At 38.5% G+C, this 27,002-nt stretch overlaps 5 protein-coding genes across 9 annotated transcripts in view; 3 read left to right on the forward strand and 2 right to left on the reverse strand.

Annotated features, from left to right (window-relative positions):
- On the forward strand, positions 7,763-10,080 carry LOC104712469 (OTU domain-containing protein At3g57810-like). Of its 2 annotated transcripts, none has more exons than XM_010429369.1 (6): positions 7,763-7,949; positions 8,424-8,944; positions 9,036-9,157; positions 9,246-9,286; positions 9,477-9,575; positions 9,754-10,080. In XM_010429369.1, the coding sequence occupies exons 2-6, from the start codon at positions 8,473-8,475 to the stop codon at positions 9,929-9,931; spliced, it is 912 nt and encodes a 303-aa protein (XP_010427671.1). In that variant the 5' UTR covers positions 7,763-7,949; positions 8,424-8,472; the 3' UTR covers positions 9,932-10,080. The 2 variants fall into 2 exon arrangements, with proteins under 2 accessions (XP_010427671.1, XP_010427672.1); XM_010429370.2 differs by lacking the exon at positions 7,763-7,949 and adding an exon at positions 8,027-8,080.
- LOC104712470 (receptor protein kinase-like protein ZAR1) lies at positions 11,968-14,822 on the forward strand. The gene is made up of 2 exons (XM_010429372.1): positions 11,968-13,399; positions 13,952-14,822. Exons 1-2 carry the CDS (start codon positions 12,067-12,069, stop codon positions 14,602-14,604), a joined length of 1,986 nt encoding a protein of 661 aa, XP_010427674.1. The 5' UTR covers positions 11,968-12,066; the 3' UTR covers positions 14,605-14,822.
- Positions 18,255-20,732, forward strand: LOC104712471 (protein GIGAS CELL1-like). The gene is made up of 3 exons (XM_010429374.2): positions 18,255-18,478; positions 18,873-19,275; positions 19,911-20,732. The coding sequence occupies exons 2-3, from the start codon at positions 18,886-18,888 to the stop codon at positions 20,298-20,300; spliced, it is 780 nt and encodes a 259-aa protein (XP_010427676.1). The 5' UTR covers positions 18,255-18,478; positions 18,873-18,885; the 3' UTR covers positions 20,301-20,732.
- LOC104712472 (SUMO-conjugating enzyme SCE1) lies at positions 21,964-23,602 on the reverse strand. The gene is made up of 5 exons (XM_010429375.2): positions 23,444-23,602; positions 23,228-23,311; positions 22,589-22,741; positions 22,376-22,489; positions 21,964-22,276 (listed from the first exon to the last, which is right to left on the reverse strand). The coding sequence occupies exons 1-5, from the start codon at positions 23,510-23,512 to the stop codon at positions 22,214-22,216; spliced, it is 483 nt and encodes a 160-aa protein (XP_010427677.1). The 5' UTR covers positions 23,513-23,602; the 3' UTR covers positions 21,964-22,213.
- Positions 24,399-27,002, reverse strand: part of LOC104712473 (FT-interacting protein 1-like) — a 4,025-nt gene continuing 1,421 nt past the window's right edge. For all 4 annotated transcript variants that reach the window (XM_010429378.2, XM_010429376.1, XM_010429379.1 and 1 more), the window contains exon 3: positions 24,399-26,983. In XM_010429378.2, the coding sequence (XP_010427680.1) occupies positions 24,617-26,938 (2,322 nt within the window). In that variant the 5' untranslated portion in view covers positions 26,939-26,983 and the 3' untranslated portion in view covers positions 24,399-24,616. The remainder of the gene's footprint in view (positions 26,984-27,002) is intronic.

Raw genomic sequence — 27,002 nt, forward strand, 5'->3', positions numbered from 1 at the left:
GATGTAATCAATCGTAACTACACCAGTTGAGATAAGTTGTCTAACAGTTTTATGTCTCCGTCTGATGTGACGAGATTTGCCATTGTAATGGGTATTCCTTGCCCTGCCCAAAGCCGATTCGCTATCACAGTGTACACGTATTGCAGGCACAGGATTCCCCCACATTGGGATGTCTTCCAAGAAATTACGAAGTGATTCAGCTTCTGACATAGCTATCTCCAAAGCTATGAATTCAGATTCCATAGTTGATTTAGCTGCCAGAGTTTGTTTGGAAGACTTCCAGGACACTGCTGCACCTCCAAGTGTAAAAACATATCCACTTGTGGATTTTGAGTTTCTCGAGTCTGCGATCCAGTTGGCATCACTGTAACCTTCCAAAACTCCGGGTTCTCTACCATAGTGCAAGCCATGATCTTTGGTATAACGTAGATAATCCAAAACTCTAGCTATAGCCATCCAATGCTTATGTCCTGGATTACTTGTGTAGCGACTAAGTACATTTACAGAGTGCGCTAAATCCGGTCTTGTACAGTTTGTCAAGTACATTAGACTGCCAATTACTCTTGCATACTCCACCTGCAGCACAGGTTCACCAGAATTTTTGGTCAAGTGAATTTGAGGATCCTCTGGAGTTTTTGCAGTCCCATTTGAGTAATGCTTGAATCTATCAAGCACTTTTTCAGCATAGTGGGTTTGAGACAAGATAAGGCCCTCATCAGTTCTGATGATTTTTATCCCCAAAATTACATCTGCTAAACCCAAGTCCTTCATGTCAAAATTTCTTTTGAGCATGTTTTTCGTTTGAGTTATGATGTCTTTGTTGCTGCCAATAATAAGCATATCATCTACATATAAGCATAACAAAATGTACCCTGATGGAGTAGTTTTGTAGTATATGCATTTGTCACATTCATTAATGCGAAAACCATTAGACATCATCATACTGTCAAACTTCTCATGCCACTGCTTAGGAGCCTGTTTGAGTCCATATAATGACTTCACAAGTTTACACACTTTGTGTTCTTGTCCTGGAATAACAAATCCCTCAGGTTGTTTCATGTAGATTTCCTCTTCTAAATCTCCATGAAGAAAAGCAGTTTTTACATCCATTTGATGGATTTCAAGTTTTCTCAAGGCTGCAATACCTATGAGCATCCTGATCGAAGATAGTCTTGTTACCGGTGAATAGGTATCAAAGAAATCTAAGCCTTCTTTTTGCCGAAATCCTTGCACTACAAGCCTAGCCTTGTACCGTTCAATATCGCCATTTGGTTTTCGTTTTATCGTAAAAATCCATTTACATCCCAAAGGCTTAAATCCTTGTGGTAGATCTGCCATCTCGTAAGTATGATGTTGCATGAGAGAGTCTATTTCAATTTTAACTGCTTCCTTCCAATAAGGTGCATCAAGTGTAGACATAGCTTCTGCGTATGTTCTTGGTAGATTTTCANACATATAAGCATAACAAAATGTACCCTGATGGAGTAGTTTTGTAGTATATGCATTTGTCACATTCATTAATGCGAAAACCATTAGACATCATCATACTGTCATACTTCTCATGCCACTGCTTAGGAGTCTGTTTGAGTCCATATAATGACTTCACAAGTTTACACACTTTGTGTTCTTGTCCTGGAATAACAAATCCCTCAGGTTGTTTCATGTAGATTTCCTCTTCTAAATCTCCATGAAGAAAAGCAGTTTTTACATCCATTTGATGGATTTCAAGTTTTCTCAAGGCTGCAATACCTATGAGCATCCTGATCGAAGATAGTCTTGTTACCGGTGAATAGGTATCAAAGAAATCTAAGCCTTCTTTTTGCCGAAATCCTTGCACTACAAGCCTAGCCTTGTACCGTTCAATATCGCCATTTGGTTTTCGTTTTATCGTAAAAATCCATTTACATCCCAAAGGCTTAAATCCTTGTGGTAGATCTGCCATCTCGTAAGTATGATGTTGCATGATAGAGTCTATTTCAGTTTTGACTGCTTCCTTCCAATAAGGTGCATCAGGTGTAGACATAGCTTCTGCGTATGTTCTTGGTAGATTTTCAGCTAGAAATGCCATCATCAGAAAATCATCACCAAACGATTTACTTTTGCGAGCTCGTTTGCTTCTTCTAGGTTCCAGTTCTGATTCTACAGAAGTAGTACTCAAAGTATTGCCAGCTTCCAAAGTCGCTGCATCTCGTTGTTCACGAGTCCGTTTTTGAGTTTTCCTACAGGGAAAAATGTCTTCAAAAAATGAAGCATTTCTTGACTCCATAACTGTATTCACATGGATATCTGGAATATCTGATTTATGAACCAGAAATCGATATGCACTACTGTTATGTGCATATCCGATGAAGATACAGTCTACGGTCTTAGGCCCAATTGTGACCTTTTTAGGAGGTGGTACAGCCACTTTTGCTAGACACCCCCACACTTTGAGGTATTTGTACGAAGGTACTGTACCTTTCCAAAGCTCATATGGTGACTTGCCAGTAACCTTATGCGGTATCCTGTTGAGGATGTAATTAGTGGTAAGCAAAGCTTCCCCCCACATGTTCTGGGCTAACCCAGATTCCTGCAACAACGCATTCATTATCTCTTTCAGAGTTTGATTCTTTCGTTCCGCTACTCCGTTAGATTCTGGCGAGTAGGGAGCGGTTGTCTGATGTATAATGCCTTTTTCTCTGCAAAATGCATTGAACGGCTCATTATATTCTCCTCCTCTATCACTTCGAACTACTTTTATAGTTTTCTGAAGCTGATTTTCTACTTCGAGGGTGAACTCTTTGAATTTTTCCAGTGCTTCATCTTTGCTATGCAAGAGATATACATAGCAATATCTTGTGCAATCATCAATGAAGGTAACAAAGTATTTCTTACCACCTCTAGTTTGCACATACTTTAAATCACATAAGTCTGTGTGAATTAAACCTAGAGGTTCGGTTGTTCTTTCAACGCGTGGTGAGGGAGTTTTAGTGAGTTTGGCCTGTACGCACACTTCACATTTTTCTTGGTTAGTTTTGAATTTCGGAATCAAATTCAAGTTTTGCATTTTTCGCATTGTTTTGTAATTGACATGTCCTAAACGTTCATGCCAAGTAGTAAACGACTCAACCAAGTAAGCAATAGGGTTTTCTTTCATTTCAGCAACAGAAGCAGAAGCTACAATTTTTGGATGGACTGTCGTTACAGACATTTTGATCAGTCCAACCTTAACAAAACCCTTTCCCAAATACATCCCATTTTTCTTAAGAACTAACTTATCAGCCTCAAAATTGATGGAAAAACCATGCTTGCTTAACACTGTTCCAGAGATGAGATTCTTCCGCATATCAGGTACGTGCTTCACGTTCTGGAGGGTGAGCTCACGATCAGAAGTTAGCTTCAGAACCACTTTGCTTTTACCTTCAATCTTGGACACCGCCGTGTTGCCCATGAAAAGCTGCTCATTTGACTTGTTCTGCACATAGGTGGTGAACATGGTCCTATCAGAGCATATGTGTGTGGTAGCACCAGTGTCGTAGTACCACTCCACTGGGTTGTCTTCCACCATGTTACATTCAGTAACCACCGCAACCATGTCTTCTTCAGTTAGGTTTGCTTGCAACTTGAGATCTTTTGCTTTGCTTTTGCAAACATCAGCCTTGTGTCCAATCTTACCACAATGATGACACTTCCCTTTGAACTTCCTCTCAAGGTTGCTCTTCTTGAAGTTTGGTCCAGATGACACCTTCAACGGTTTATGAGGAATAGAGATCCCTTTACCCTTGCCTTTAAACTTAGCCTTATGCTCAGCTACATGAACATCATGCCCTTGGCTTTGAGCATCCGAATGAGCTCCACGATTGTTGTCCTCAACTCTCAACCGACGGATGAGATCATCAAGAGACATTGCCTTACGCTTGAAGTTAAGGTAATGCTTGAAATTCGACCAGCCTGGTGGTAGCTTCTCGATCAAGCAATTCGTTTTGAAGACATTGCAGATCGACATCCCTTCCAAATCGATCTCTTGAAAGATGCGTTGAAGAGCTTCTACTTGTTCCATAATTGGTTTGGAATCCACCATCTTGAAGTTCAGGAACTTTGTAGTTGAGAATTTCTGCATCCCAGACTCATCAGTCTTGTACTTGGTCTCCAAAGCTAGCCACAGTGCTTTTGAAGTCTTTTACATACTGTAGAGGTCATACAGATCATTGACCAAACGGTTCAGACTCTGACCTTTGCAACAGTAGTCTCCTTGAGCCCAACTATCCATACTTCCAACCACATACACGTCAGTGTCACCTTGTGGAAGCGTTGGTGGATCCTCTGTTAGGTACCTTTCCATGTTCATGCTGGCCAAGTAGTAGCGCATCTTGTTTTGCCACGTTTTGAACCCAGCTTTGCCATCGAACTTATCTGGCATCATCCCTTGGGAAGCCGAAGGTGGTATCCCCATGTGGGTTGATCCATTACCGAACAGATTTCGGCGCACGTTTTCCATACCCGAATCGGTAAGCTTCGTCTTTTCAAGTTCTTTAGCAAGGCGTAAAGCCAACTCCGCAGGAGTTTCAACAGGGGTTGCAGGAACCCTATCACCGTCAACGTTGTTGGTGTTGTCTCCAGACATTTTTCTGTTTCACAATAAACAGATCTGATTAATATATTAATCAAACAATTCAAGTAATTAAATTACACTGAATTAGTTTTGCAAACTCGCTTAACAAGCGTTTGCAGAAACTTGTTTCACAAACTCACTCAATTAAGAGCGTTCGTGGAAACCAGAGAGAGTAGAGAAGAAATAATTAAAGTAAAAGCGTTCTTCAAAAACTTTCCGCGTAAGCACCGAAAGATGAAAGCAGAAACAGTTTTTCAGAAGATTTTGAAATCGTTTTTAAAATAAATAAAAAATTCGAAAAATTCTCAATCCGTTTAAAGCGATAAGCAGAAAGCGGATTTATTGAATTAAGACTGTTAGGAGCGCAAAAATCGAATTGAGAAAATATGCGAATTATATTTAAATTAACGAAATCAGAAACGAATTACAACAGCATAATATAAAGCAGTAAATAAATCACGGAGGCGAGATATGATATCTCTTTCCTTAATTCAATAAATCGGCCGTAAGTGCTTTCGGACAATCACGATTTATGAATCCCAGGATACAACCGATCACGAACTATTACCGTAGCACACCAGTAATAGAACTCAAGCGAACAGATCTACGTTATACTCTCGAGACTACTAAACTAAGAACTTACTTGGACTAAGCAAGAGAGAGGGAGAGAGAGATCTTCAGAGGAAGGAGTGTTTATGTTTTTGTGTGTGAAAAATAATGAGAGGTTATGCCTCTATATATAGTGGAAGGAGGGAGCTCTCAAGAAAATATTCAGTGAATATTCTCGGAGTGCTGCCCAAGTTTGCTTGGAGTTCACACCAAGTCTTTCCAAAAAATTAAATGGGCCTATAGCAGTCTCAAGAGCCAAAAAGCCCAAAAACCCAAAAGCCCAAGAGACCACAGCCCGCATCCGAGACCAGCCCGGCCCGGCCCGCCTCCATGCTCGGCCCGGTTCGGTTTGGTTCGCGTGTGGGAACCTTCCCTCTTCCTTCTACATACTTTTGAAACTAGAAGAGTGTGAAACTATATATATATGAGTGAAAAATCAATCATATTTCCGATGTGGGATATTTCCCAAACCATCCCAAGTAGCTCACTTCACACTCTTATTTCTCATTCAAATCAACTCCGTTTTGGACGTATGAGTATACCATCTTGTAGTACTCGTTACCAGCTTTCCATTGCACTATCGACCAGACAATTCCGATCATCCATTTGGCCGGAATTTGGCCGGAAAGTCACGGGAAAGTCATTGTCCCAAAACCTGCAATTTTCTGAAACTTGTTTCTGAAAATTCAGTTCCAACATTTTTAACTCAATTTGTTTAACGTTTATGAAGCATATATATCTTTTTTTTTGTAATCGTGATTACATTTTTATTTTCATCAAAATGTTAGTTGGATTTAGTCGTATAATCGTATTTGAATATAGGTTCCTGAGAATATTTTAAACCGCCGAAACCAAAAAAAAATTAAAAGAGAGAATATTTTAAAACGCATCAAACATCATGAATGCACTTCACCACCCAAACGGCCAAACCAGAAGTCCAAGTCCAATGCTAAATTCGGCTAAGGGTCGTAATGATAAGAAATCATACATAGAAATATTGAAGTGTATATATAACTTAACGATTACAAAGCAGACGTCTCTAAATTTCCTACGTTATACGTTTACACGCATAGAATTCGTCGTTACATATAAAAATACTTAAGATACACGTACATGTCGTTACATATTTGGCACAATGATCGATACTGATACAGTGATGTGTAATAGTAAATAAGTTATACAGACTTAGGTAATGAGTGATCCAAATCAAAACACTTCTATCAACCATCGTATACATGTTAGTTGCGTTGGATTCAACCAATTTTCTTATATATAGCGCTACAACAATTTACATCCAACTTTAAGATTGAATTAAACTCAACTTTCAAATGCATTTATTGTAAGATAACTTTTTTTTGTAGCAGATGACACTTTGATCATTTATAACAAAACACCACGTTGTAACAATCAGATCATTTAACAGTGAGAGCAGACGACATGGATTAGAAAACAAAACCATACAAATACAATAGAAGAAAAAATTAAATTGATGAGAGATAAACGATATCGACCGGAACATACGATGGGCCCAGAAGACAAGGACGACACAATGTGGGCCCATAACATAAGGACCCTCCAAAAAAAAGGGCTTGTGATAAAACTTGGGGCCACCTGGAAAAAAAAAAACATATCCCTTGTGAATAGCCGAAGGCCACAACCACAACCACAATGATGGGGTCTCAAGTCTCTCTACCATTAACCAAGTTGCACGTCGAGTGATGTGTTGGGTTTAAATGGGCCGTGAATACTACTTTCTCATTCATTGCTTTTGCCAGAGACCAGAGTCCTTTTTTTTTTTTTTCTGTGTGTGTGTGTTGTTGTACTTGTACCACAAACGGCAAGGGCTGTTCACCGTACGGTACGCACAGACTGCAATGCCCATTTGCCAGTTTCAGGAAGAAAGGTTTCTGACACAGACAAAACTTTTTGTTGTGTTTCCATTCCTAGAATCAAGATACTAAACTGAACGAATATAGAAAATATTTTGATTTTTTTTTTGTAAAGATATTTGCTGAAGTCAATTGTAACCACCAGTTCAGTATTCTAATAAGTTATAAATATGTAGGTAAAAAAAAAGTAAAACGTACAATATTAAATATTTTACTGATGAAATATCTGTGAGAAATTCTTAACTTTCAAATTAAAAGTTAAAAATCTAACTGGTAACTGAGTTGTAGCCTCTTTTAATTTACAGTATGAAGTTTTAGCATTTTTTGGGAGATTTCTATATGCGCATTTCGAATCGAACCCTACTCTAATATCAATAAAATAAATTTTAGTCGGACCATCCTATATTTAAATAAACAAATTTGGATCACATATCATATGAAGAATTATTAAGAATACAAATTGCAAGTCTCCTCAGTCAGTCCTCCTGCAAATGTGTAATAACAATGTGGTGGAGAAAAGAAAAAGAAAAAAAATGTTTTCATGCAAAGAGAAGGTTAGCTGGAACACATAAAAACGGGTAATTAGGCCCAGTTATGCGGCCCAATCAAGCTAAATTCAGCGGATCCATTAAAACGGTGGCGTTTCTAATGATGAGATTGACTAAAGCGGTACCAGCCGATGCTTCTCGAGTCTCTCTCTCGACTAGTTCTGTAAGATTGCAGCGTCGGTAAATTACAAATTCGAGACGTTGCGCCAGTAGAAGAACTATAAAAACTAAAGTTTCAGCTTGTGTCTTATGCACCAAATTCGCATCTCCTACAGTCAAACAACGGTTTCTTGCTTTTGTCGGAAAATCAAAGTGAGTACAAGAAACACCCGCCCCCTTTAATAACATTCTTTACTTCGCGAACTTGTAATAAGCCTTTATTCACTCTTTTCACGTGTTTTCTCTTTCGGATGCTTCTCTGATACACACACGCCTACGCAATTGTATCATTCTACCTGCGTTTCTTCTGTTTCAATAGCTTTTGATTTTGTGTTTTTGTTTTTTTTCTTTTTCTTTGGTTTAAATTCGTTATTCTAGCCTTCTGGGTTACATCTCTGATATTCCAATTACCAATTTTGATTTGACTAATACAATTCATACGGTTTTAAAGAAATTACCTGCATAATTTTCAGTTCTTGGGCTGAAGTTACAAGTATATATAGCTTGCTTTTTTTTTTGGGATTATTGACATAGATTTTGCTATCAAGTAATGATCTTTTGTTTGTTTTTGGAATCATTAGAGCTATACATTAAAGACTTATAGAAATTGTCTTCTTCTTTGTATAGGTTTATCTGGAAAAGGACTCGTATTGAAAGCTTTTTATATAAAAGAGATATGATGATTTGTTACTCTCCAATCACAACATGTTCTAGGAATGTTATCCATATCAAGAGGCATTTAAGCACTCACCTCCAAGGATCATCATATAAATCCTGCTGTTACAGTCTTTTCTCAGGGCTTTCTAGAAAAGATTATGCCGGTTTTGGTGTATCCATCTCTAGTAATGTGCTGGATAAAGGACTTTTTGGGTCGGTATTGATCAATCGATCAACCGTTGGTCCTAAGGAAAAGCTTGAAGTTTCTTTCTTGTCACCTGATGCAAAAAAGAAATGCTCTGAGATAAATAGCAACATGAGAAACCTCTATTGGTTTTCAAGATTTGCTTATACGGGTGTGGTTGTTAGCTTGCTTGTTTGTTATTCTTCGTCTTCTCAATCAGCTTACGCTGATGCTTCAAGGGATAACAGTTCCTCTGATGGTAAATTCCATAATGGGAAAAGAGTCTACACTGATTACTCTATCATTGGTAAGTATACCAATAATGTGAATAGTCAGATTGCTAAGCTTGTTTTTATGTTAGACCATTGTTGAATCAGAAAAATGGCAATGATTTGTAGGTATTCCTGGGGATGGTAGATGTTTGTTTCGTTCTGTATCTCACGGGTTTTGCTTACGCTCTGGAGAACGGGCTCCAGGCGAGAAGACACAAAGAGAACTCGCTGATGAATTACGTACAAGGGTAAGTATCTGGTTAGTATCTGTCAAACTCTGCAACCAGAAGTCTTAAATTACATCTATCATCCATGTGTTATCTTTGAATATGATAGGTTGCTGATGAGTTTATTAAAAGAAGACAGGAAACAGAATGGTAAGTTTTTTTTTAGTGTTTTCAGAGCTATATAGCACTCTTCAACTTCCATATCACATTATTTGAATTCTTGTTAGTTGTTACTACTAGCGTCAAGGGCTTTGAGAGCATAACATCTTGTAAATCCCAAATTATGAAGTACTAGGCTAAGAAGTTTTTTGCAGTTACTCATTCAAATGATTCTCTTCAGGTTTGTGGAAGGAGATTTCGACACATATGTTAGACAAATTCGGAAGCCACAGGTGTGGGGAGGTGAACCAGAACTATTCATGGCTTCACATGTTCTCCAGTAAATAACTTCCTCTCCTTTGTTCTTTGTTCCTTGATGTGCATTGTTTCAGCTTTTCATACACATTTTAGATTGAATACCAACGAATCCCGAAACGGGCATATCATTAATCTTTGTAGGATTGATTCTTTTTGATGTTTTTCTCTTCTTCTTCTTTTTTTGTGTGTGATTATTATAGGATGCCAATCACAGTGTATATGAAGGACGAGAAAGCTGGAGGATTGATATGCATTGCAGAATATGGTCAAGAATACGGTAAAGACGATCCGATCCGAGTCCTTTACCATGGTTTCGGTCATTACGATGCTCTATTGATTCACGAGGGTAAAACTTCAATTCCAAAATCTAAACTCTAGCAAATTTAGCTTAGCATCTTGGACTTTTGTCAGGTGTTGATGGTGTTTTTGTTTCTGACACAACCATATATGTCTTGTAGAATGTAACCTTTCTATTAAATTTTACTTTTTAATTTGAATAAAATTTACATGCTCGTTTCAAAATGTTAGCTTATGTCCACTCAAAAGAATATACTTGGTCAGTGTGATATCAGGCCATTATGGTTGAAAAGCCGAACAAGGATTTAAAATGCTTACAAACGAGACAAAATTTTACAACCTTGTAATTCATACAATGTGTGGTTTACATCCTAGAGAGTAGAGACATTGCAGCTAAGGAAAGTGACAAAAAAAAAAAGTCGGACTAGTAGAACTAATTGAGATAGTTGACGTCGTCGTAAGTGACAGTCTCCAAGACCATAAGCATCATTTTTTTAATCTATTAAATGATCTAAATTTAATCATGACAAAAGAGTTAGAGATTAAATATATATATCTCAAATACGGTAAGGAATACAGTAAAGAATATCAGATTCGAGTCCTATACTTTCTATACCATGGTTTTTGGTCACTACATGCCCTTTTGATTCATGAGGGTAAAAGCTCCAGTGTCACGTTCGGTTTACAAGGAAAAAATAAAAGAGGAAGTGCCATCCGTCCGGTACGGTTGTTGTTGGGGGACATAAGTGGGATATTCACATGCATCTTTGTATTGGTGACTTTTGTCAGGTGGTGATGATTTTATAGTTTTTCTGACACAACCACAAATCTATAGTCATGTCTTGTAGAATGTTACTACCTTTTTATGTACCATACCTTTTAATTTGAATAAAATTTCAAATTATATGCTCGTTTTCAAATATCATAACTAGCTTGTGTGCCACACATTGTCAAAGTCGTGATGATACAAAATCACAATGTTTGTGGGTACCTAAAAGATATGGTCAGTGTAAATATAAGTGTTGTTGGTCTGGCCATTCCCATTATGGTTGAAATGAAACGATAGAAAATAAAATAATGAATTAAAACGGTATATAAAAATTTGTATAAATCCCCTAATTTGTTTCATGGTTAAGAGTTTTTTATTTGGCTTTCTAGGTTAACGTCTCCTAACCAAATTCAAAAAAACTTGTCGTGCGTCTCGACTTCCAAAGTAATAAAAAACCTACTCATATCCATTTTCCAACAAAAACCAAAACCCAATCATCGACATCTTACATCTTACCCAACAAAATTAGAATTTTTTAAAACACAGACATACATTATTTATAAAGAACAACCCACCTGCATGATGCATCAGTCAATGACTATAAAAAAAACTTTGGATTTAACAATCCATAACTAAACTGTCAGTGTCACAGACCAAAACCACATTCTTATTTTGTTTTTAATTATTATTTCAAATTTGTATCCATGTCCCCAAACACATCTTCCAACACTTTTTTAAAGCTCCCAAAAAACTTTTCCCATGTCTACACTATAACCACGTTGCTACTTGCTACTACATTGTAACCAAGTTATTCTTCTCTTTCGTCTTCTTCTTCTTCTCTCGTCTCTCTCTCTCTCCCTCTCTTTTGCAACTCCTCGTTGCATAGTCACAATCCTTAGTTTAGTTATTAACTCGAGAAAATGCAGTTTCTTTCACTTCTTGTTTCTTCCTTCTTCTTCTTAATAAGCTTCTCCTCGTCGCTAAACCCCGATGGTTTGTCACTTCTTGCTCTCAAATCCGCCGTCTCAAAAGACCCGACCCGAGTGATGACATCCTGGTCAGAATCCGACCCGACTCCGTGTCACTGGCCTGGAATCATCTGCACTCACGGACGTGTCACCTCACTCGTTCTCTCCGGAAGAAGACTATCAGGCTACATACCCTCCGAACTCGGACTACTCGACTCGCTCCTAAAACTCGACCTCGCTCGGAACAACTTCTCGAAACCCGTTCCGACTCGTCTCTTCAACGCCGTTAACCTCCGTTACATCGATCTCTCTCACAACTCGATCCCAGGCCCAATCCCGGCCCAGTTACGAGCCCTCAAGAATCTCAATCACGNTCTCTTTCGTCTTCTTCTTCTTCTCTCGTCTCTCTCTCTCTCCCTCTCTTTTGCAACTCCTCGTTGCATAGTCACAATCCTTAGTTTAGTTATTAACTCGAGAAAATGCAGTTTCTTTCACTTCTTGTTTCTTCCTTCTTCTTCTTAATAAGCTTCTCCTCGTCGCTAAACCCCGATGGTTTGTCACTTCTTGCTCTCAAATCCGCCGTCTCAAAAGACCCGACCCGAGTGATGACATCCTGGTCAGAATCCGACCCGACTCCGTGTCACTGGCCTGGAATCATCTGCACTCACGGACGTGTCACCTCACTCGTTCTCTCCGGAAGAAGACTATCAGGCTACATACCCTCCGAACTCGGACTACTCGACTCGCTCCTAAAACTCGACCTCGCTCGGAACAACTTCTCGAAACCCGTTCCGACTCGTCTCTTCAACGCCGTTAACCTCCGTTACATCGATCTCTCTCACAACTCGATCCCAGGCCCAATCCCGGCCCAGTTACGAGCCCTCAAGAATCTCACTCACATTGATCTCTCCTCCAATCTCCTCAACGGGTCACTCCCTGAGTCACTCACTCAACTCGGAAGCTTAGTCGGAACGCTCAACCTCTCTTACAGCAGATTCTCCGGCGAAATCCCGCCGTCGTATGGCCGGTTTCCTGTTTTCGTCAGCTTAGATCTCGGCCACAATAACCTCACCGGAAAAATACCTGAGACTGGGTCTCTCTTAAACCAAGGACCAACCGCGTTCGCCGGAAACTCTGATCTCTGTGGCTTTCCGTTACAGAAGCTTTGTAAAGAAGAAGAAAGCTCAAATCCTAAGCTCGTCGCTCCGAAACCAGAAGGCTCGCTAGTACTCCCGAAGAAACCTAACCCTAGTTTCGTCGACAAGGACGACGGAAAAAAGGCTAAACCGATCACCGGATCAATAACGGTTTCTCTCATATCCGGAGTCTCAATCGTAATCGGAGCTGTTTCAATCTCCGTATGGCTAATCCGGAGAAAATTAAGCTCCGCCGAGAGCAAATCGGAGAAAAAGAACACGGCGATGCCAACGGAGTTTGATGCGGCGGCGGCGGAGGAGGAGGAGGAGGAAGGTAAATTCGTGGTGATGGACGAAGGATTCGATCTCGAGCTGGAGGATCTGCTGAGAGCATCGGCTTACGTAGTGGGAAAGAGCAGAAGTGGGATTGTGTACAGAGTAGTTGCCGGAATGGGATCGGGTATGGTGGCGGCAACCTCCGTCGTTGCTGCTGTGAGAAGGCTGAGTGACGGAGACGCCACGTGGCGGAGGAAGGATTTCGAAAACGAAGTGGAGGCTATAGGTAGAGTCCAGCATCCAAACATCGTACGGGTAAGAGCTTATTACTACGCTGAGGACGAGAGGCTCTTGATCACTGATTACATACGCAACGGGAGCTTGTACTCTGCCTTACATGGTAATGTCATTAACCAAACCACTTTAAGTATGAAGGCTAATCTCAATTTTTGTTTTTTTTTTTGTGAATCTTGAGGTTGATTTAGTAAGAGACAAAAATTGGGTTGAGTTTGGTAGTTTAGTGCTCTTGAACTAACCAGTTGATTGGTGGATTTGTATAGGTGTAGTTTTNTTTTTTTTTTTTTTTTTTTTGTCTATATTAGCTTTTTTATTGGCGTCTTCCTCTTGTTTGTTTGCCATTCGAGATCTTTTGAGTTCACATGTTTGGTGACTGTTATAGTTCTAGGCAAACTTGGAATTTTCTTCTTGTCGAACATTCGGTTTTTGCGAGAGTTTTGAATTAGGAAAGAGCAATGTAGAAGGTGGTGAGATCCTGTTTGTTTTAACTTGATGAGAGAATATTGTTGGTTTAAGTGGTCAAGATCAGGATTAATTAGGAGTCAGTTTTAAAGAGTGTTCAATGAGACAGAACAAGCAGAGATCAGATTAAAATCTGAGGGATGTTTGTTATTTGTGATCATTGGTTTGAGAAATAGTGTTTTATTTTTTGTAGGTGGACCTGTGAATACTCTGTCTACACTCTCTTGGCCTGAAAGGTTACGTATTGCACAAGGAGCGGCTCGTGGTTTGATGTATATACACGAGTACAGTCCGAGAAAGTACGTTCATGGCAACTTAAAATCAACCAAAATCCTGCTCGATGATGAATTACAGCCTCGCATCTCAGGCTTTGGTCTCACACGTCTGGTCTCCGGTTACTCCAAACTCACCGGTTCGTTATCCGCCAAAAGGCAAAGCTTTGACCAAACCTATGGAACCTCTGCTACAACAACGGTGGCAAGAATTACAGTTCCCTCTGTTGCTTACCTTGCACCGGAGGCTCGAGCTTCTTCTGGTTACAAATTATCTCAGAAGTGCGATGTTTATTCTTTCGGGGTTGTCCTTATGGAGTTGTTGACTGGTCGTTTGCCCAATGCTTCCTATAAAAACAATGGCGAAGAACTTGTGCATGTTGTGAGGAACTGGGTCAAGGAAGAGAAGCCCTTGGCTGAGATTTTAGACCCGGAGATGCTGAACAAAGGTTATGCAGATAAGCAAGTTATTGCAGCCATTCATGTTGCCTTGAACTGCACAGAAATGGATCCAGAGGTTCGACCGAGGATGAGATCAGTGTCTGAGAATCTCGGCCGAATCAAATCGGACTGAGCTCGTTTGAGGTAACTTAGAAACTGAGTTCGAGATTTTGCTGTTCCGTTGATTGTAAAATTCATGCACCATCATGTTTTGCTTCTCTAGGACTATGAGTAGAGTATCTTGTAATATTTTTGTTGGCATGCTTTAGGGTCCTGATCATCATGTACTCACTCTCCTTTGTTGTACATTTGTAATTGACCAAGTCACTAAAGTAAGTAGTCTTTTTGTTTCTTGGTTTTAACTTTTAACTTTAAATCCTTGACCATCTTTCTAGAATATCAAATCAAGTCACATTTATATGGACATTTTGAAACAATTTATACTTTTTTCTATAATCCCAAACTGAGAAGACAAATTTAGACATGTGGGATCCATTTTTTCCCAATAGATTGTGCTCCTTGCAAAATCCAGTTCTACTAGATTAGTACCCGTGCTATAGCACGGGTTAAATTTTATTTTATACGACAAATTTAAATATTTTTATTTGATATATTTTTTAGCATTAAACAATATCATCATATAACCTTGATATTTTACATTTAAACCAAATTATAAGTTTATCTTATTTTATCATAAAACTAACTACATTTTAATTGGTGAATAATAATAGAATATGTAAATAAGATATGCATTTGTTTCTGAGGAAAGAAGTACATATAACTTTAAATTGTGTTATTACAAATAATAACTTTTAGATATGATATTTATAAAAATGGCAAAATGTAAACCCTATAAATTTTGATTACCATTGAAATGACCATAGTGCAGTAGCAGGAGGTAAGTCCATTTGTAGAAGGCACTATCACACCCGGGATCGAGTCCCGGCTCCTACGAATGTAGGAATTTGGCTAATAGACCGGTCAGTTGTGACCCAATGTTTGAAAAAAAAGAAAATCTTGATTACCAAGTGAACCCTATAAATCTCGATTATCAAGCGAACCCTATAAATCTCGATCTCGAATCTCGATTATCAAGCAAACCCGCANAAAATCTTGATTACCAAGCGAACCCTATAAATCTCGATTATCAAGCGAACCCTATAAATCTCGATCTCGAATCTCGATTATCAAGCAAACCCGCAAAGGTAAATTATACAAATGATACACTTAAATACAACTAAAATGATTGATGTTTTAATTTTATAACCAATTAATGACTCATATATCTATTATATAGCCTAAAAAAAATTATGTACTGACTGGACTCATATATCTATTATAAAAAGTTGTGTAGACTATGTGTAAGTGCTATTTTTAATTTTGAATATTTTTGACCGTCAAAGGGGTCTATAGAGTTAATCCTATTTAACTCGGGAGATATTTAAATTTGTTAAATTTCCTTAAACAATATATAGAAGTAGGATATATATTGTTAGGTAAGATCGAAATATTGTTTAGTTTAATAAAAATCACAGTTTTTATGTTTAGGGTTACCGAACTTGGAAGATTTCTCGAGTTAAAATATTTTGTTTCATTTGTGTATATCATCTTTTATTCCTTCAAATGCTATTATTATTTCCGATTAGGTTTAAAGTGGATTCATTGCTATTGTTATTATTAATAATTAATTATGAATAATTGAATAAATAAGCGGTATAAGATCTAACAGTAATCAAAGTAGACCCGTAAATATTAAAATATTATCAAATGTTATACTTAAATTATTAATATGTCAATTCTATAACCAACTAATGACCTATATAACTATTATATGGTCTACCAAAAATAAGTTATGTACTTCCCTTATATTAAAAAGGGGATGTACTTCCCTTATATTAAAATAAGTTATGTACTTCCCTTTACAGTGAGTCGTGACCAAGTGATTAATTTCGAATTCATTCATAATAAATTACTAGATGTTAAAAGAAACATACAAAAGAGTTAATTAATCTTTTGATAACATACACACTATAAGGAAACGATTTTTTTTTTTTTTTTAAATGTTTGCTTTAGCTTTAAACATACAAAACATTAACAAAAAAATGTTTGCTATAGCTTTAAACAATTATTTGCTATGCTTTGGGATAAATAAGCAAATTATATGTTTTTGTATTCTGTTATATATGATGATATAAGAACAAATATAGAAGCGTTGGCTTGGCTTGGGGCGTCCCAAAAGTATATCAGCATGTTGTGTCCTCTCTGAACCTTCACATTAAGTAATTAAGTAACTTTAAACCCTTGACCCTCTTTCTATAATATAAAATCAAGTGGCATTATGGACATTCCTTTCGAATTGATTCATAATAATTAGATATTAAAAAAAACAAAGGAATTAATCTTTGGATAACATACACAATATAGGAAACATTTTTTTTTTTTTAAATAGCTGTATATATAATGTCTGCTTCAATCTTAACATAACATACAATTAGATCTTTAAATATAAACATTAACAATAATGTGTTGTTTCTAGATGATACAAAATGGTTATAATTAGATCACAAAACAGGCAAATACTTAACTGTAAGTTATTTTTCTTCCTTTAGAAACCACCAAAGCTAGTCAATGTTATAATTAGTTAACGCCTAATCAGTTACAACTTAACACAATAAAATGTAAAATTCATTCACCGTATAAATACATGATAATGCAACGAAACATCAATCCAAACCATTAAACAAAAAAAAAAAAAAAATGGCTTGCCATAGGAATCTGATCATAACTCTTGTGGTACTATCGTCGTTCTTGAACGTAGCATTATCTCAAGACGGTGTAGTGATGGGCAAGAATATATACGCATAGGACTTAATTTCAACAATACGTGTGTACGTAAGAAACGATATCGGTGGTTCGATGTTATATTCTGCTTGTCGTAATAGTAGGTCGGAGAATGAACTCGTTCACATAGATTTTTTGCCTGGAGCGACTAGACAAATGACTGAATTCCTAAAAGATTTATTGTGGGGAGGAGACACTACGCATACTTGTGTATTTAGATTTGGGGGTGAAAGACGTCGTTTTACTCTTTACAATAATCGCAGAGACAATATTTATGGTTTTCAATGCAGAAACTGTTATTGGTCTGTTAGAAGGAATGGACTTTGTGCTCTTAATTCAAAAACCAAAAGATATGATATTTGTTATTCTTGGGATAAATAAATAAGCTAAATTATATGTTTTACTGTATTGAACTCATGTTCAAATTGATGATTATTATTAGCCAAGCCAATTTGGTTAAATTGATATATATATGTGGTGTGGTGTTGACTTGTCTGTTGGCTTTGAAGTTTTTTTTTGCTAAATACAATTATACAAACCACTTCAAATCTATACCAAGATGTATTGATAAATTAATAAAAATATAGTAGTTATAAAGTTATTTAATTTATAGAGAGTATACTGTAATAAAATTTCACGAGTGATTAATTATTGAATAAAATCTCTCATATGGAGCATTTTTAAAATGGTGTCAAAAATAACTCAAATTAATAACAAGTTGAAGTGGTTTATATGATCGGGGACGTGGCTTGTTTATGATGTAAGTGAGTAACGGTCAGATCTGTAAACGGTGGATGATCGGTAAAGCGTACAGAAACACAGGTAGGGTCGTCCGTAGAGAATAATATTAATTAGGGTTTTGCAAGGGTAAAAATGTAAAAATAGCGATGTTAGGCGTTTATCCCGCCCGCCTGAGATGCAAAATTTGAAATTTGAGTTTTGACTTCACACATGTGAGTGAGAGCGTTGTGTGGCATCTCTCTCTCGCACGTGCGAGAAGATTTGGATTTGTTTCCTTCATTATAAATCCCGCTCAGGAGACGACGACCTTCAAAGAATTGCCCTCAGATCGTCACTCTCCCCAAGAAAAGTCCCTCTCTCTCTCTTCGAAGAGACCGTTTTGGAGTTCGTCGATTGCTTTGATTGAAAGAAGAAGATTCACAAAGGTACGAATCCAATGTTGTTTCCTTCTTAATTTGATTTTGAGTGAGTTTTTTTTAACGGTGTTCTTGTAACTTCTCGATCCGAATTTGATTTTTCGGGATCTGTTTTGTGAGAAACTTAGATTCGCGTTCTTGAGTTCTTTCTGTAATTTCGTTTATCGGAAGCGGCGGTTGATTCAAAATGTTAAAACCCTAGGGTTTCTGATTCTCTGGGGATTTGTGTTGTTTTCTTCGATCGATCGATTCTCTAATTGATTCTCTGAATGTTGTTCTTCTTGTTTTCCAGCGATGTTAAAACTCTAGGGTTTCTCTGGGGATTTGTGTTGTTTTCTTCAATCCATTGATCAATTCTGTAATTGATTTCTCTATATGTTGTTGTTCTTGTTGTTGTTTACAGCGACGATATCAAAATGCCAGAAGCAAGAGATCGAATCGTGAGGCCAGTGGATTACTCGGCTATATTTGCCAACAGAAGGAGTAACGGTATCTTACTTGACGTCCCAGAGTCAGAGCTCAGATTAATTCAGTCTCCGGTTCTCAGAATTCCATCGGATTCTCCAGGACCTGGTTCAGTTGGTCGAGGATCTTTGGTTAGAACTGGCGGCGGTGTTGCGAGAGGCAATTTCAGTACGTGGAGACCTGGTAATGGGAGAGCTGGTCACACGCCTTTTAGATTGGCTGAGGGAAGAGAGAATATGCCTTTGGTGGCTACTAGAGGTGGGAGAGGTCGTGCTTCACGGAGTCAGTTGCCTTCATGGTACCCTAGAACGCCTCTAAGTGATATTACTCACATTATGAGGGTAATAACTTCACCCAATCCCCTTTTGTGCTTTTAAACCTGTTGAATTGTTCGGTTTCTAATAATCAGTTTTGGTCTGGTATGGGTTTTGGATAATGCAGCTTGGTTTAGTGTTTGAGATGGACAATGGTTTTTGCTCATTCTTAACTTCTTCGTGGGTTCTTGTAGTCCTCTTTTTGAGCTGAGTTAGGATTCTGCTACTTACTGATGGGAAAGCGTTTTTTGTTTCTTAGTAATCATACAAGGCTTGCTTAGCCTATCTGATTAAGCTGAATCATAGATCTGTTGCCATAAATAAGGCTTGCTTAGCCTGGCGGATTATTTTGTGTTTAACCTGTTGGTCTGGCAATGGTTTTGGCTTTGCATTTTGGTCTGGCAATGGTTTTTTGGCTTTGCAGCTTGGTTTAGTGTTTGAGATGGACAATGGTTTTGGCTGATTCTTAGCTTCTTCATTGGTTTGTAGTCCTCTTTTTGAGCTGAGTTAGGATTCTGCTACTTACTGATAGGGCTTTTTTTGTTTCTTAGTAATCATACAAGGCTTGCTTAGCCTATTTGATTAAGCTGAATCATAGATCTTGTTGCCATAAGGCTTGCTTAGCCTGGCGATTTATTCTGTTTACACTCTTGAAAATGCAGGCAATTGAGAGGAGAAGAGCAGCCGGGACGAGAGCAGACGAGGGCCGAGATGTTGAGATCCCAACTCATCAACAAGTTGGTGTTCTTGAATCTCCAGTACCACTGTCAAGAGGAGAACACAAATGCTCAATGGAGACTCCAGGTCCATCTCTGGGAATCAAACGTAGTTGCCCACCTTCAACTGCTAGAGTACATAAGATGTTGCTTAACATCACTAAAGAGATCGCTGAGGAAGAAGAAGGATTCATCACTCCCGAGAAGAAGCTACTCAATTCTATTGACAAAGTAGAGAAAATTGTGATGAAGGAGATCCGGAAATTGCAGTGCACTCCTCAAGCAAAAAGAGAAGAGCGGGAGAAAAGGGTACGGACACTAATGTCAATGCGATGATCATCATCGACACTTAGGAGGAGAGAGACCAGAGAGGTATCCGCTTAAGATACCTGACAGTGAGTACATCATCTTCTGATGATATCGTAGATCATCTTCACAAGTTCGGTGATTTTCTTAGACTTTGGTATCATTCTCTGATGATTTGACTAGAAAGCGTTAATCATCTTTTGATGATTTTATAGGAGAATTGTTTCGAGAAATCATTGTTCTGATGATAGGATAGATCAGGAATCATCTGCTAATGATGATATCATAGGAATGTTAATTCTTTTTGACAGTCCCCACATTTCATGTTTGTGTCTTCACTTGTTGACGATTTAGGCTTGTAGAAGAATTTCATCCTTTTGTATTACTTTTGAATAATTGAGTTGTATATAAGAAGTACCGATATTTGGTTTTAATAATTGAAATTGCTGATATTCATTTGGCTATTCATATATCTGTAGACTTTATCTCGTTCCTGAATCACAAGGTTCTGCAAAGTACTCTAAACGTTTACGAACTCAATTTCTGAACGAAAAAAGGTCAAAAAGATTGTAATACAAGCACTTAGAGAGTCAGATGTCTAAAGATAATGATGATAAGTATTATAATGACTTGCAAGTGTTAAATCTGGTTTCAGTTTAGAAATTATCTTTACTTATTGATTTACAAATCGGATTGGAGCAGAGGAAGTAAACAAAAGCAAAAGAGAAACGATAACTCTCTCTCTCTGTTAGTTTCAAGAACACCAACTTTCATCATTTCAAAAAGAGACGACGTTTGTTTACAAGAACTTTGGTCAAGCTGATGATCATCTTCACCTTGACGGTAGTGCAAGAATCATTCCCCGTGGTGGTGGTATCCTGCAACTGACAAATGCAACGGGTTCTCAAATAGCTCATGTTTTCTTCAAGAAGCCGATTGAGTTCAAATCATCTGAATCAGTCTCCTTCTCGACACATTTTGTGTGTGCACTGCTCCCTGCAGGTGATCCGAGTGGCCATGGCATAACCTTTTTTCTGTCTGATTCCACTGATTTTAAAGGCGCAGAGGCAACTCGATACTTCGGGATTTTCAACTGAAGTGGATCTACTTCCACACGTGTGTTGGCTGTAGAGCTTGATACTTCGATAGCTTCAGAAGTGAAAGACATCAGCGATAATCATGTTGGGATTGATGTGAACAGCGCTGTGTCTGTGACATCTGACAACGCTTCTTATTTTTCAGATAAAGAAGGGAAGAAGATAGACATAAATCTCTTGAGTGGTGATCCTATCCAGGTTTGGGTGGATTATGCTGGAACAACACTGAACGTTTCATTGGCTCCTCTTAAAATCAAGAAACCAAGCCAACCTCTTTTGTCAAACACATCCATCAACCTTACTGATATTTTGCAAAGTTAAAGAATGTTTGTCGGGTTTTCTGGTTCAACCGGGTCAAGCATGAGTTACCAGTACGTACTCGGGTGGAGTTTCAGCAAAAGCAAGGCGTCTCTGCTCGACATTGACATCTCAAAACTTCCCAAGATTCCTCACACTAAACACTAAAAAGAACTCTCCATCTCCTGTGCTCAGTGTTCTGCTTGGTTTAATAGCTTTCATAGTTTTGGGGATTCTTGTTGCAGCTTATTTGTAATGGAGAAACTTGTACTTGGTAGAATTTGGACAACAAAGTTAAGTGACCAGAGAACATAGTTATGTATTATAAAGAAGCAACACCAACTGAATCCAGTACCAAGAATATTAACAGTTAAATAGAGTGACAAAAGAGAGTTTTCATCGAAAATAAATAGATTCCAGGAGTCTTAAAGGTGCCAAAATGAGGAGTTTTCATTCACCCAATGACATCTAAACACAATCACAATGACACAAGACGAGAAAATATTCAGAGTTTTGTCATCAGTTTTGGTGTCTTCTCTTTTTGAGGTTTTAGACAATAGCAGGATACTGCTTGGACTGCAGCTTAACCCTTTTCTTGTACTCAACTGGATCCTGCACAATCACCAACACAAAGTCACAATCACTCGACGTTTAGTTTCCATGTTTCAAAACCTATTACAAAATATTTATATTGGTTTCTCTAAGGTGTACCTGACAGAAGAGATGATAGCCATCAGTCTGTGCAGGGTCAGCGGGATTAGGCGTGTCAAGTAAATCCTGAATACCAACAAGAATCTGCTTCACGGTGATGGCTGGTCTCCATCCCTGTCGTTATACACATAACAAAAGGAGAGCCTGAGTACAATAAAGCTGGCTTTGTTCATGGAGAAACGCAAAAGAAAGAAACAGAAGAGAAGTACTTACGTAATCCTCGTTAAGGATGGAGAGACAGACAGTTCCAGATGGATAGACATTAGGGTGGAAAAACCCTGTTGGGAATTTGCATTTCGGAGGTTTGCTTGGATAGTCCTCACTGAAGTGCATCGTTAATGGAAAGAAACCACCTTCCCAATCAGTCTGCAACAGAGTCAAAATTAGCAATGAAGATTAAAACTAACAATTGCTCTTGTACTAACTAACACCCTTATTAACACAGCAGAGTTCCAAATTCAGTTTCATTTCGAAGAACAAAGTTTAATGCATCAATACAGAACATCACAAGTAAACAAGGAGATACACATTTACTCTTTCTACTAGCATTTATTCATATGAAAGAAACAAACAGAATAATCACAAAAGGATCAACAAGCGAAGAAACTAGTGAAGCATCGAACTTTGAAGACATAAAAGCATCAGAAGATGGTAACTGGTAACACAAAGACTTTACAGTCGAAAGCAGAGATGGTTGAAAATCATAAACCCTAAAATTTCAGAATTCATTAAAATGGTTTCTATATGTACCAATCAGGAGCTGACAGACATATAAGTAAAACGAAGCAGAGGTATAGAGTAAAAAGACATGAACCCCCTAATTTAAGGATTGAATAGTTAAATAATACTTACCCCAGCTTTACCAGGTATAGTGCAATGCCACACCATTAGATTCACAGTACCATCAGGCCCCGTCTCTGGCTTAGCCACAAAACCCTAAATTTCACCCATCACAACAACAAGAAGCAAAACCCAATCAGGAATCAAACAAAGCAATCAAAACAAACCCAAAACACATAAATTAAGAAGAAAAAAAAAACGAATTGGAAAAAAAAAAAAATGACGAACATGAGGATGATTCTTCCTCCACGATTTCCTCTCTTCAGCTAAACGACCACGAGCGATTCCACTTGCCATATCTCTCTCTCTCTCTCTATAGAATCTCACTCTTTCTCTATAAGTCTCTCTCTTGTGATTTGGCTTCTCAAATCTCTATCTCTCCTATATAATATACTTCGAAGAAGAAGAGAGATTGGGGAAAAAGGGAGAAGAAGAAGCGAAAAGGAAAAGTTACATATTTGCCCCTAGTAAAAAGGTTAAAGAAAGGGTAATCGGAGTATCCTACGGTCCAGATTTCACGGCGAATAAATGTCCTTTCGTCCTAAACTCCTCCACTTTAATGGATATTGACCGGTCAATCATTTAATTTTTTTTTAACCCCAATTTATTTTATTATCAAAATACTATAAAAAAAAGACGTATAATAAATAAACGAAAAAGTCAATGGATAAATGTGGCGTGAAACCTACGCGATGAAACCCCAAAAAAAAAAAAAAAAAGCTACCAAAAAAAAGATTCTACTTTCTATCGTATCCCATTTGTCACGTGGCCCATTACCAATTCTGGGCCCATTGTCTTTCTCTCTTCTTAACCCTTAAGCTACCTTCAATTATTATTCCCCCTTCTTCTTCTTCTTATTAATGTTGGTCGGTGTAGAATAATAAGATTTGTTCTAATCAACAACAAATGTTGCAGGTAACTAACCAAACTTGTTTTGTCAGCGAGCTAACAGATATATATAGGCAGAGAGACTATGACTTAACCTATTATATTGAAGCTAACAGATATATTCCCAATATGACTTTTTTTTGGTTATAAGTTTATTAAAAATGTGTTCTTTTTCTTACCAAAAGACCAAACCCATTATCAACATCTTATCTCACACCACGGCAACCAAACCGCCTAAAGCTCCAGCGATACATATAGGCAGAGAGACTATATAACTTTTCTAACCAGAGACAAAAACATCAAAACCACACAGATACACACACTTCTTTACTACTTTTCAAACAAAAGTTTTCAAAAAAAGGTCTTAAGAATGTTAAAAGACAGACGAAGACATCATAACCATTACCCAAAGATACCAAAAGAAAAAAGAAAAAAGTCATCATGACATTTTTAAACAAGGACAAACTAACAAGTCTGGACGAATTTTTCTTTCAGATTGGTGGTAGCAGCATCTCAGAGCATGCAATCAGTTCTTGCAGGAAGCCTCCTGAAGAAATTAAGAGGAGGAGAAGGTAGTCTGTATCTGAACCTCGGATGTCTCAGAACATAGATTCCTATCAGAAGAGCCACAACCTGGAAAGGTGTCACATATAGAATCACTGCAGCAATCAAGCAGAATAAGACGAATAGCGCTGTTGCACGCGGATCACGCCAGCTTAGCAAAGACTGTACCCTCTCTCCTTGTGTTGCAAGATCACCAACCACTGTCTGAATCCTCCCAGCAATACTCCTCAACCTGTCATACCTCATCCTGACAATGTCAGATGGTCGGGAAGTAGGAAATGTGTCGAATTCTTCATCAAGCTCGTCCGGATGGGCTGAATCAGCGTGAGAGAGACGTGTGTCCATGTGAGGAGGATGCCTCGGTCTCCAACGGTAATACCAGACACCGATCAGGAAGAGGTAGAGGAAGATGGTGGGCAAGATCAGTTCCGGATATAGCACAAGGATTATGAACAAGAGATGGATCAAGACTGTTGTGATCGGATTCTTCCAGTTGCAGATCTGTTCAAACCATTTTCCTACTGCGATTAACCCACTCAAGACTCCCATGATCCTGAAAAAGTTTGCTTTGCTTCTCCGCATACTCCACATGTGAGAACCCACATCAAGCATATACTCAACTACTTCTTTCCTTAGTGGCGGTTCTGCTCGTGTCAGCCTCATCGACACAATCTGAGTCGCTTGGTGCCTCAAGTTATCAAGCTGGCTAACCGTTAGAGGATGGATGTAGTGCATCTTCGGCAAGAGAGGCAGTGAGTACATATACATCATGTTGAGCAATGAAGAGCAAGTGAACCTCACAGCCAAGTGAATTTCTCCCATTTTCTTCACTCCGTTGGGATGAAGCACCAAAAGAGGGTATGAATGTGTGTAAACTCGATCAGTCTCGAGAGTAGAAAGCCTGATTCTTACCTTCCCAATCCTTGAATCTTTTGCTCCTCCGTTCTTCTCAGCTCCATGGAGATGGCAGTTATCAAAAACTCCAACTGTGACCACTGTACACGGATCAAACACCTCCCAAGTGTACTGCTCGTTCCATCTTGGGGTAAAGCTGTCAATGATTGTCCGAGTTCGAATCCATTTCTGTCCGTATTTCGCCACACAATACGCGTCGGTAGTTCCCCTACCGTCTTTAGTCTTCATAGGCATCAGACCCGTGGCATTTAGTATCCCCAATTCTAGCACACCGATGTTAGGCTTCCATAGTTGCTTTGCTGTTGGTCTAAGGTCACTGCTGTAATGCGTAGACTCATCAAGAACGTGGTACCCTCCTTCCAAGCAAATTCTCATGTGAATCCTACTAGCGAATTTGGTCTCCTTCTTCTCTCCGTCGACCATAATATGCTTCTCGAGGTTATACCACCTGCTGTTCACCGGTCTGTGGTCAAACCTTCTGTCCAAAAACTGCAATGGTATGGCACATCTGCCCAAGACTTCATCTTTGTTTGGAGCAACTCTGTCTTCCACGCTGAGGATCAAAGGTTCCTCAAATGGCTCTGCGGCTACAAACATCAAATCCTCATTCCACATAGGATTAATAGTCCTGCTTTGAGATACTCTAGTCCTCAATGCCTGGTTTCCCATAATTGCCTTGACATAAACCTCAGGATATCTCCCTTTATCTCCCGGTATCAAATCTTGAGCTTCAATAACATTAACTCTGAGGTACCAAAGCTTAGGAGAGAGGTAAACCTTGGAGCGGATGTTGGCAAGAGCATCAGAACCACTAACAGTTGCAGCATCGGAGTGCCAAGCTTCAGGGAAAGCTTCATCAGCTTGAGTACCAAACCAAACAGCAAGCATAAGCTCTCCCCTAACTTTATCACTTTTCCTATCCTCAAGCCTATACCACTGTGGCGCGAGGGGACTATCAGGAGGAACTCTCTTCGGTACTTCGTTCAAATCAAAGATAACACGACCAATCAAATCATCTTTGACAACATCTTTATCCTTGACAGTAACTTCAAGGAAAGAAGCTTGAATCCTATCTTTAGAAAAGGCGAAAACTTGATTCCACTCAGGGTTAGATTTCTTCTCGAAATGGCGTGTGGTTCCTTTGTAGTTGCCAAGCTTAACCTCAACGTAAGGGTCACAACTACCAGTCAGGTCTTTACCAGGTAACTCCTTTGCCTTGACTACACGAACGTAAAGATACTGCATTTGCTCAACAAGGTCATAAGTGCTAGTAAGCTTATCACCAGAGATTTTGCCTCCACCAAGATGAGGTCTCGTCTCCTTCAAGGAGAAATCCTCAGGAGGTGGTCTCTGCATCTTTGCAGGCTTTGAGAAAGGTTACAGTACTACTAAACAAAGTTCCTGCACAAAACCAAAAAAA

This window comes from Camelina sativa, chromosome 9 (assembly GCF_000633955.1).
Source record: "Camelina sativa cultivar DH55 chromosome 9, Cs, whole genome shotgun sequence".
NCBI lineage: Eukaryota > Viridiplantae > Streptophyta > Magnoliopsida > Brassicales > Brassicaceae > Camelina > Camelina sativa.

Bases quoted from the DNA above. Each gene is read 5' to 3' on its own strand.
- LOC104712469 (XM_010429369.1), top strand. From the start codon at position 8,473: ATGATGATTTGTTACTCTCCAATCACAACATGTTCTAGGAATGTTATC. The intron at 9,158-9,245 runs GTAAGTATCTGG...TGAATATGATAG, and splicing joins CTGATGAATTACGTACAAGG to GTTGCTGATGAGTTTATTAA. The intron at 9,576-9,753 runs GTAAATAACTTC...TGATTATTATAG, and splicing joins ATGGCTTCACATGTTCTCCA to GATGCCAATCACAGTGTATA.
- LOC104712470 (XM_010429372.1), top strand. From the start codon at position 12,067: ATGCAGTTTCTTTCACTTCTTGTTTCTTCCTTCTTCTTCTTAATAAGC. The intron at 13,400-13,951 runs GTAATGTCATTA...TATTTTTTGTAG, and splicing joins CTTGTACTCTGCCTTACATG to GTGGACCTGTGAATACTCTG.
- LOC104712471 (XM_010429374.2), top strand. From the start codon at position 18,886: ATGCCAGAAGCAAGAGATCGAATCGTGAGGCCAGTGGATTACTCGGCT. The intron at 19,276-19,910 runs GTAATAACTTCA...TTGAAAATGCAG, and splicing joins ATATTACTCACATTATGAGG to GCAATTGAGAGGAGAAGAGC.
- LOC104712472 (XM_010429375.2), bottom strand. From the start codon at position 23,512: ATGGCAAGTGGAATCGCTCGTGGTCGTTTAGCTGAAGAGAGGAAATCG. The intron at 23,312-23,443 runs GTTCGTCATTTT...GGTGAAATTTAG, and splicing joins GGAGGAAGAATCATCCTCAT to GGTTTTGTGGCTAAGCCAGA. The intron at 22,742-23,227 runs GTAAGTATTATT...ACTCTGTTGCAG, and splicing joins CTATACCTGGTAAAGCTGGG to ACTGATTGGGAAGGTGGTTT.